The sequence below is a fragment of the Triturus cristatus genome, chromosome 10 (genome assembly GCF_964204655.1).
Source record: "Triturus cristatus chromosome 10, aTriCri1.1, whole genome shotgun sequence".
Classification (NCBI taxonomy): Eukaryota; Metazoa; Chordata; class Amphibia; order Caudata; family Salamandridae; genus Triturus; species Triturus cristatus.
In genome coordinates, this window is record NC_140593.1 from 784,725,853 (window position 1) to 784,736,729 (window position 10,877).

The 10,877-nt window shown below is 50.5% G+C and overlaps 1 protein-coding gene across 4 annotated transcripts in view; it reads left to right on the forward strand.

Moving 5' to 3' along the window:
* The window catches only part of LOC146789998 (putative RNA-binding protein Luc7-like 1), a 183,268-nt gene extending 173,444 nt beyond the window's left edge, over positions 1-9,824 (forward strand). For 2 of the 4 annotated variants that reach the window (XM_085628318.1, XM_085628320.1), the window contains 2 exons: positions 8,059-8,132; positions 8,179-9,824. In XM_085628318.1, the coding sequence (XP_085484444.1) occupies positions 8,059-8,132; positions 8,179-8,534 (430 nt within the window). In that variant the 3' untranslated portion in view covers positions 8,535-9,824. Of the gene's footprint in view, positions 1-8,058 lie in introns of all 4 variants that reach the window. The other 2 variants (XM_085628317.1, XM_085628319.1) reach the window with 1 other exon arrangement.
* The last annotated feature ends 1,053 nt before the right edge of the window (positions 9,825-10,877 follow it).

The following is a 10,877-nucleotide window of genomic DNA, read 5'->3' on the forward strand; positions in this document are numbered from 1 at the left end:
GGAGCCTGGCCCCGCCGTCGACGCCCGCTGGCGCGCCTTCGGGCCCCGCGGACTCGACTGGGCGACCTCGCGTGCCGGCGGCTCCGGCCCCGGCACCGTCGACGACTCCGGTCTCGACGCCGCAGGTCCCCGCGGGGCCCTTGCCTGGGCCCCAGTCGACGCCGGTTGACCTTGTCACTCCTCCACCGGCGCCGACGCCTGAACCACCGACGCCGTCACCGGCGCCGCCGACGCCTGTGACGCCGACGCCCCGGTTTAGCCCTCATCCGGACCCGACGCCGGCACGGCGTCCGCCGACGCCGCATCCGACGCCGCTTGAGTCCTACCATCTCTACAGTCCGGTTCCGATCATTCCTCCTGTTTATCAGGAATCGGAAGAAGGGGGCGACTGGGAGGGGTTCGAGGACCCTCTGGCTGTTCAGTCACAGCTTTCTCAGGACTGGGCAGATGAACTGGGGGAGGCCAGCGGACTGGACACCTCGCCAGACGCTGGATTCACTTCTCCGACCGTGGCTTCGGAGGAGGGTGCAGCATTTTCTGTGGTGCTGCGCAAGGCGGCTGAGGCCCTTGGGCTCGAGTTGCCTGCCGTGGCTGTGAGGACCAACATCCTCACTGAGGTGCTTCAAACCTCAGCAAGCTCCACTGAGCCTCTGCTGCCGTTCAACGAGGCCCTCACTGACGTTCTGCAGGGCACCTGGTCCAAGCCCTCCACAGTTCCTCCTGTGGATAGGAACGTTGCCAGGCGCCACCGCCCTGCTCCGGGCGACCCCAGTTTCCTGTCCCAACACCCCACCCCCGAGAGTCTGGTTATCCAGGCCTCTACCTCCCAATCCTCCTTCCCGACCGCTCCGCCGGACCGGGATTCCAAGAGACTCGAGCAGTTTGGCAAGAAACTGTTCTCGTCCCTTAGTTTGGGCCTGCGGTCCTTAAATACCGCCTGTCTCTTGGACCGTTATTCCCATTCCCTGTGGGATACGGTGGAGGACGTGCTGCCCCTGTGTCCGGAGGAGGTCCGGACGCGTCTTACCCAGGCTTTGGCCGATGGGAGGGATGCGGCACGGCACGCCATACGATGTGGGCTTGACACCACGGACTCGCTAGGTCGGGCGATTTCCACCACGGTGGCGCTCCGCCGCCACGCCTGGATGCGGTCCACGTCATTTTCCGGGGATGTCCAGAACACCCTCATGGACATGCCCTTTGATGGCACTCGCCTGTTTGGTGAGAAGGCGGACAGTGCGCTGAACAGTTTTAAGGACTCCCGGGCTACGGCCAAGTCCTTGGGCCTCTCGGCTCCGCGGGCGCACACCTCCGCTTTTCGCCCCTTTCGTGGCCAAGGAAGGGGCGCCTCCTCCCGTCCGCAAAGCCACCAGCCGCAGAACCAACCTGCGCGCGGTCGCGGACGTGGCTTCCGCCGTGGCGGAAATGGAGGTCGACGTGGTCAGCCCACATCCACCCCGGCAGCATCCGCCTCAAAGCCTTCCTAGTCCGAGCTTTCAGGCCCATACCACGCCAGTGGGCGGCAGAGTTCGCCATCACCTGCTCCACTGGCGGTCCATAACATCGGACAGGTGGGTGCTGCAAATCGTCCGAAGGGGCTACTCCCTCCCCTTCGAGACGACCCCTCCAGCCATGCCACCGCAGCACCACCGTATCTCGGGGGATCATTTGGATCTTCTCCGCGAGGAAGTTTCGGCTCTCTTGGCCAAGGGGGCCGTCGAGCGCGTTCCGAGTCCAGAAGTAGGTCCTGGTTGTTATTCCCACTACTTTCTGGTTCCCAAGAAGGGCAAGGGGGGCCTGCGCCCTATCTTGGACCTCCGGAACGTCAATGCCTTCCTCCGAAAGGAGAGGTTCAAGATGCTCACGTTGGCTCAGGTTTTAGCTGCCCTAGACCCTGGAGACTGGATGGTAGCGTTGGACTTGCAGGACGCATATTTCCATATCCCCGTCCTGCCGGCCCACCGGCGTTACCTGCGGTTCACGGTGGGCCAAGAGCACTTTCAGTTTACCGTGCTCCCCTTCGGCCTCACCAGTGCCCCTCGGGTGTTCACGAAAGTGATGGCGGTGGTCGCAGCTCATCTGCGCAGATCAGGGGTTCCAGTCTTCCCCTATCTCGACGACTGGTTGTTGAAGGCGGGCTCGCCCCAGGCAGTCGTCTCCCACCTCCAGACTACGGCGGATCTCCTGCATTTGCTGGGGTTTTCCATCAACGTGCCGAAGTCACACTTGAGCCCCTCTCAGAAGCTCCTCTTCATCGGAGCGGTTCTCGATTCGGCGCAGTTCCGGGTCCATCCTCCGGAACAGCGGGTCCGGGATATACAGGCCCTGATTCACATCTTTCGGCATCTATCCCGGGTTTCGGTCAGGCTAGTGTTGCGGCTTCTGGGGCTGATGGCCTCCTGCATCCTACTAGTGCATCACGCCAGGCGGCGCATGCGGGCTCTGCAGTGGGACCTGAAGTTTCAGTGGGCCCAGCATCACGGCAACCTGTCCGACCATGTCTTGATCTCGGAGGGTACTGCACAGCAGTTGCAGTGGTGGCTCACGGACCGCGAGTGGGTCAAGGGCAAGAGCCTCTCCCTTCCCCAACCGGAGCATGTCGTAGTGACGGATGCGTCCCTCCTGGGATGGGGTGGCCATATGGGAGAGGCGGAGATCAGAGGCCTCTGGTCTCCGGCGGAGTCTCGTCTCCACATCAACCTGTTGGAGTTGAGAGCGATCCGGCTTGCACTGAAAGCCTTCCTTCCCTCTGTCAGGGGAAGTGTCGTGCAGGTGTTCACGGACAACACCACCGCCATGTGGTACTGCAACAAACAGGGCGGGGTGGGGTCGTGGACCCTTTGTCAGGAGGCTCTGCGCCTCTGGACATGGCTGGAACACCAGGGCGTCACCCTGGTGGTTCAACATCTGGCGGGCTCTCTGAACGCCAGAGCAGACGAACTCAGCCGCCGGTGCATGATGGATCACGAATGGCGTCTGAACTCCGAAGTGGTGCAAGGCCTCTTTCAGCAGTGGGGAGAGCCTTGGTTAGATCTATTCGCCACCGAAGAGAACGCGCAATGTCAGCAGTTCTGCGCGTTGGAATTTCCAAGGCGGCACTCGCTCGGCGACGCTTTTCGTCACGAGTGGAGTTGAGGTCTGTTGTACGCCTTTCCGCCTATACCACTTCTGCCCAGAGTGCTGAAGAAGATCAGGCGCGACCGGGCCCAAGTCATCTTGGTGGCTCCGGATTGGGCACGAAGATACTGGTATCCCGAGCTACTCAGTCTGTTGACCGATCCCCCGATACGTCTGCCCCTTCGGGAGGATCTTCTGTCGCAGCAGCAGGGGACGGTCCTCCACCCGAACCTGTCCAGCCTCCACCTCCATGCGTGGAGATTGAGCGGCGGCAGTTGATGCCATTTGACTTGCCTCCTGAAGTCTGTGATATCATTCTGGCAGCCAGGCGTCCCTCCACAAAGTCGGTATACGCCTGCCGGTGGAACAAATTTGTGGCATGGTGCACAGCAAAGGCTGTGGATCCCCTTTCCGCCCCTCTTTCTGAGGTTCTCCTCTTCCTTCTTTCTCTGGCCCGGCAGGGCTCTGCCCTGGGCACCCTGAAAGGTTATCTTGCTGCCATCTCCGCCTTCTTGCGGCTTCCTGATCAGCCTTCTCTTTTCAAGTCCCCTGTGGTTACACGCTTTCTCAAAGGCATTACACACACGTTCCCTCCTGTCCCTTTTGTAATGCCTCAGTGGGACTTGAATCTGGTTTTGACATTCCTGATGTGCGCTCCCTTCGAGCCTCTTCACAATTGCCCTCTTCGTCTTCTAACTCTAAAGACTGCTTTTCTGGTAGCCATCACCTCGGCTAGACGGGTGAGTGAGCTCCAGGCTTTATCTTCAAAGCCTCCTTTTCTATCTGTTCATCCGGACAAGGTTGTCCTTCGGCCTCGTCCCTCCTTTCTTCCTAAAGTGGTGACTCCATTTCACCTTGGGCAGTCTGTCACCTTGCCCACCTTCTTTCCGCCTCCGCATCCTTCCAAAGAGGAAGAGAGGCTCCACCGTCTGGACCCAAAACGTGCGCTCTCCTTTTATCTGGACCGCACCAAACAGTTCCGGGTGGACGACCAGCTTTTTGTTGGGTACGTGGGCGCTAAGAAGGGGAAAGCTGTGCACAAACGAACCATCTCTCGGTGGGTCGTTTTGTGTATAAAAATCTGCTATTCCTTGGCTAAAAAGGACCCTCCTGTTGGGCTGCGCGCCCATTCTACTCGGGCCACAGCGGCTACTACTGCTTTGGGACGGGGTGTCCCTTTGCAGGACATCTGTCAGGCGGCAACGTGGGCTTCGCTACACACGTTTGCCAGGCATTATTGCCTTGACAGCCAAGTCCGGAGGGATGGCTTCTTTGGCCGTTCTGTTCTCCAGGACTTTCTGGTGTGATCTTGGTTCGCAGACCCACCACCGGGGATGGTATTGCTTGGGTATCTATTCTAAGGTGAGGAATCTAACTAACGTGTTTCTTTCAGATGAACAAGTTACTAACCTTCGGTAACGATGTATCTGTAAGAAACATTAGTTAGATTCCTCACCGACCCACCCATCCTCCCCGTTCTGCGAACTGACATCTAGGGTTAAGGTTGTCCTTTCAGGCCCCTAGATTTTATTTTTGGCACCAGTGTCGGTCTTTGCATGGCTCTGCGTTCCTGGCGCGGAAGGCTATGTACAAGAACTGACGTCAGCGCGCGAGGGCGGCGTCTAAGTACTCCGACGTCATCCCGGCGCACGACGCCGACGACTGACGCGGAGCCGCAGACGACGCCTAGCGACGCGCAAGGGGTATTGCTGACGAAAAATCTTCCGGATCCAGTCTGACGCCTGGGGATATTCTAAGGTGAGGAATCTAACTAACTAATGTTTCTTACAGATACATCGTTACCGAAGGTTAGTAACTTGTTCTTCACGTCTTCCCTTACTTAGACGACTGGCTCATAAAAGCCGCGTCCTACAACCAATGTGTGCAACATACCAACAGCACCATTCAACTGCTCCACCAGCTAGGCTTCACGGTGAACTACCAAAAGTCCCACCTCCTACCATCTCACACAAAGCAATATCTCGGGGCCACTATAGACACCTCCAAAGGTATTGCCTATCCAAACTCAGCCAGAATCGCAAGCATACAAGCTTTGCGCCAAACGTTCCTTCCTCAACACTCTCTTCCAGCAAGAGTGTTTATGAAGCTCATAGAAATTATGGCATTTTGCATTTTCATAATGCCCCATGCAAGACTCCACATGCGTCCACTCCAAGAGTGCCTAGCACAACAGTGGAACCAGGCCCAGGGTCAGCTGACGGATCTGGTGTTGGTGGACGGCCGCACCCATCACTCTCTGCAGTGGTGGAACACCACAAACCTTTCCAAAGGGCGGCCGTTCCTGGACCCGGTTCCTCAGGTGATTCTAACAGCGGACGCATCGCTCTCCGACTGGGGAGCGCACCTCTTACACCTCACAATGCAAGGTCTATGGACGCCACAGCAAAAGTCGCTCCACATGAACCATCTGGAGCTCTTGGCGATCTTTCTAGCCCTCAAATCTTTTCAAAAACAGATTTCGGCCAAAGCAGTCCTCATTCGCACAGACAATGACTGCAATGTATTATATCCAAAAACAGGGGGGGACACGCTCTCCCCAGCTCTCCCGCTTAGCCCAGAGCATATGGAGATGGGCAATTCCTCAAAACATCTTTCTCCTGGCACAGCATGTTCCAGGCGTACAAAACACCATGGCAGATCTGCTCAGCAGACAAACGCAACAACTACACGAATGGGAACTGCATCCACAGGTTCTTCGTCCATTCTTCCAAAAGTGGGGGCATCCTCAAATAGACCTCTTCGCCACCCACGAAAACAAAAAATGCCCAAGCTTCGCCGCCAGATACCCACACCCATTGTCCAAAGGCAATGCGATATGGATGAACTGGTCAGGCAAATTTGCATACGCCTTTCCACCTCTCCCGCTAATTTTATTAGTGGTAAGGAAGCTACAACAGCACTCCCTCACACTCATTCTGGTAGCTCCAACATGGGCCAGGCAGCCGTGGTACACCACACTACTACAGCTTTCAGTGGTACCACATCAAAAACTGCACGTGTCCCCATGCCTCCTAACTCAACCATGGAGAAATCAGGCACCCGGACCCAGCTCAGCTCAACCTTGCGATCTGGCTCCTGAAATCTTAGAATTTGGGTACCTTAACCTTCCCCCTGATTGCATGAACATTATCAAGGAAGCCAGACGTCCTACCACTCGAGCATGCTATGCCGCAAAGTGGAAGAGATTTGTGGTTTACTGCCGTAACAATACAATCAACCCTTTAGATGCATCCATACAGCACATCATTTGCTATCTGCTCCATCTTCACAGGTGTAACCTGGCATATTCTTCCATACGCCTACACCTAGCAGCGATTGCTGCTTATCTACAAAACAGACAGCATTTATCACTGTTCAGAGTGCCCGCTATTAAAGCCTTTATGGAAGGTCTTAAACGAGTAATTCCTCCCAGGGCACCACCTTCCCTGTATGGAATCTAAATGTAGTTCTTACAAGGCTAATGGGTCCGCCCTTCGAACCACTGCATAAATGTGAGCTACAGTTCCTCACCTGGAAAACAGCTTTCCTCGTAGCTATCACTTCCCTTAGAAGGGTTGGTGAAATACAAGCGTTCACTATACAGGAACCTTTCTTACAAATACATCACAGCAAGGTGATACTTCGTACAAATCCAAAGTTTCTGCCCAAGGTCATTTCCCCCTTCCATCTCAATCAATCGGTGGAATTACCTGTCTTTTTCTCGCAACCTCAATCTGTTGCGGAAAGGGCCCTACACACACTCTATGTTAAGAGGGCTTTACTGTACTACATACAGAGGACACAACCTTTCAGGAAAACTAAACAATTGTTTGTTTCCTTCTCTCCACCACATAAAGGCAACCCCATCTCTAAATCAGGGATAGCTAGGTGGATTGTAAAGTGCATACAAATTTGCTATCAAAAGGCAAAAAGAACATTATCTGTTCCACCTAAAGCCCACTCTACTAGAAAGTTAGGGGCTTCTATGGCTTTTCTAGGGAACTTACCCTTAGATGACATCTGCAAGGCAGCCACATGGTCAACACCGCACACCTTCACAAAACATTACTGTGTAGACGTGCATTCCAAGCAGCAAACTAGTGTGGGCCAGGCTGTACTAAAGACACTTTTTCAAACCGCTCTAACAGATACCGTGGTCGCCGCTAAGGTTGGGTACTGCTATATAATCTATGCTAAGTGTACAATCTGCAGCTCATATGCCTCGAACGGAATAGGCTACTTACCAGTATGCATCTGTTCTTGGCATGTAGAGCTGCAGAGTTGTACACGCCCACCCGCCTCCCCGGCTACCTGTATCCGTTCCAGTCCATCTTATTTAGATACAACACACATGGGTTTTTCACTGTTATTACTACGCTCCATCATTTCCCTGTTGGCGAAAAACAATCTGAGGATGGAGCCGAAGCCCATGCGCAGTACGGACCGAAGGAGGAGTCACCGAACTCGTGACTTCCAAAGACTGTCCAAAGAACAAAAACAAACTGCAAACATCCGGGCCCAACACCAGATGGCGATCTATGCTAAGTGTACAACTCTGCAGCTCTACATGCCAAGAACAGATGCATACTGGTAAGTAGCATATTCCTTTCATTTAAAAATAAAACTTAAATACTCATGCTTCAAGACTAAAGTGTTCCTTTTGACCGTTTTGGGGCTCTTTTCTATACACCATGAGATGCTGGAATACTTAACATGTAGGTAACGTTTCCAGGTCTTGCGTTCAAAGAATTCATTCTCTGTCACTGATTTAATCTTTTCTAAAATTGCAAGTAGTAGTAAAGCGTTTTTAATGTACAAGAATGGAATTGTTTGGTTCTGTCTGAGTTCCTCATTTTAATACTAAACTATAAGGACTGCAGGCTTTGTAGTTTTCTCTATGGGATATGAATTGTTTGATAATTATGCTCTCTGTTCTCTAAGGTCTTCAAGAGACAAACCTTCAAGAGGAAAATCCAGAGAAAAGTCCAGAGAGCGATCCAGGGGCAAATCCAGGGGCAAATCCAGAGAAAAATCCAGGGGCAAATCCAGAGAAAAATCCAGGGGCAAATCCAGAGAAAAATCCAGGGGCAAATCCAGAGAAAAATCCAGGGGCAAATCCAGAGAAAAATCCAGGGGCAAATCCAGAGAAAAATCCAGGGGCAAATCCAGAGAAAAATCCAGGGGCAAATCCAGGGAAAAATCCAGGGGCAAATCCAGGGAAAAATCCAGGGGCAAATCCAGGGAAAAATCCAGGGGCAAATCCAGGGAAAATTCTTGGGGCAAATCCAGGGAAAAATCCAGGGAGAAGTCCAGAGAGAAATCCAGGGAGAAGTCCAAAGAAAAATCCCGAGAGACTTCCAGAGACAAATCCAGGGAGACGTCCAGAGAAAAATCTGAAGAGCGAGAAGATAAGATAATTGCCGAAATAAAAGATGAAGACACCAATGGGAGGTCTTATGAAAAAATGTGTGAAGAAATGGCAGCAGAAGAAACATGAATTCTCTAAATTTGGCCCTGTAAATAGTCAATTAAACATTCTTCTATATATACAGCTTACAATTCTACCATTTTTACTCAACTCACTTTTTGTAGTCTTGAAAGTATCTGGTTTGGAAAATAGCTGGGTAATTGCAATTTATGTATGTACTGTTCTCAGTTTTGTTCTTAGCAGAAGTTTAAATAAACTTGACCGGTAGATTCATAAACATGCCAGTTATTTGTAGACAACAAATGAACTGTTTCAAGTGAGTTAACTATGATGCGTATGTGTGGCATGACAGGTAGCCAAGTGCTGAAATTAGTCAGCTTTTAATTGATTGCATTTTCGAAAACTAGATACATTTTTACAGAAAACTGGTTAGCGTCTTAGCAGGGTGGAAACTATATAATGTTTCATAATGCCATTTGGGAAGCCCTTGTTTATCTTCAGTCATTACACTATCCTCTGCCCCAATAGCCTGTTCATCCACACCCTTGTATTGGTAGCCTAACATGCCTTGCCTCAGTGTACCACAAGGTAGGGGTAGTACCCAGAGTTTGGTTTTGACTCCAGGCCTATGGTGGGAATGGCCTATTCTGTGGGGTTCCAAATTGCTTTCCCTGAATATCTAGGTCTCTACCTCAGAAAGCCCTGTTTGGCAACACAAAGCAAAATAAATGTTTGTTTCTGCAAATCTGGTCCAGTTCATGGTAGGGTCAAGAAATGGTTTACTTCTTGTGCAATACCAAAATGTTTCTCATAGTCAGGATGTAGTTGCGAGTCAAAACATTGCTCTGTCCAGAGCACTGCAAATCTTCAAAATGTTCCTTGCTGCAAAGGCTCTTCCATCACAAACCTGTTTCTTGCAGCAGATGTTTCACTCAAACGTCCAGCGTTCTCTTCTTCATTCTTCTAATCCCTTCACGAATCTGTTGATCTAGCTGTATGAAGCAGCCCCACTAGTGTTTCCCATGATGCCTCCTACTGACCCATTTGTTTGCTGATGTAAACTGGTGTGCTTCCCCATTCGTCTTTTGTACAATGTGCAAAGGTAACCTGCTTACTTGATTTACAGGGTTGCTACAAAGTTTTTGAAGACCATTTTTTCCATAATGTTTAAACACTTCAAGCTGTTTTAGCTAGTTAATTTTTCTGTTTACATTTTCCTTTTACGAGTGATGTGAAGGAAAATGTTTGCTGTGGAATAAATGAGCACCTGTTACCTTGATTACATTGGAGTTTGAAAGTTCTTGGTTTAGTTTTTGAGGGAGATCCACAGGTATGAAGGGGAAGAGCAAGAACCAGAGATTGCAACTAAAAAATAATCTTTACTGCAATAACTTATTTTTTTTTATCCACTGAACGACTTGGTATACCTTTTAGCCATTGACAGTCATTTTGGCCATACTGAATGACTGCAACTTTTTCCGAAACCAGCGTTTATTCAAAAACATGCATGCTACTCCCATGTGAAATGTATTGTCTTATCTATTGTTGGTCGGCTTTTTTCTTTAGGGTTTTTTTTTTTTTTTTTTTGTAGCATTTAAAGTGTTCCAAAGTTGCATGCTCCGTATCTTCTCTCCAGAATGTCAGTTGGGTCTGAAATTTGAAAGTTTATGCCATGTCTTTATTGCAGATTAATTTGCTTTTCGTTTAGTGTTTGCTTGGAATATTGCACTGTTCTGCATGTTTTTCCTTTGAAGGTCCATTGTGGCTGTTGACTGGTAATAAATACTGTCACTCCTGCAACACTGATAGGAATGACTTGCCCACAGGCTCGGGCAGTTTTCTTTCCCCTGCTCTTACGGCTGCTCCTGACTGTTACTTGACCAGCTTGCAACCGAGCCCTCCGACTAATGTGTGTGTAGCTCCAGGGTACAGAACTGATGTTGGTAGTCACAAGCTCATCAAAAAAGAGAAGTACATGTAGGAAAAGCAAGAGAGGGCATCCAATCGGTGTTGAAAAATAAAGTTATTTGAAAGATTTATCAATATACTTTCAGTTAAACTACAGTACATCTTTCTGGGCAACAACATGGGTGGATATGATTTTCTGGTTGGAAGCATATCTTCTAGTTCTTTAATGACGTTAAAATTTAGCGAATTCCTAATGGTTTTGAACAGACTAACTCATCCCAATGTACATACGTCTAGGTTAATAGGAATATTTGATGGTTCCAATGGGGCATTTAAAATGTCTGCAAACCATTTAATGGCTCGTTGTTTTCTGACCCAAATATAGTTGCTGTACGTTAAAAATCTCTCAATTGATGGTCAAGGA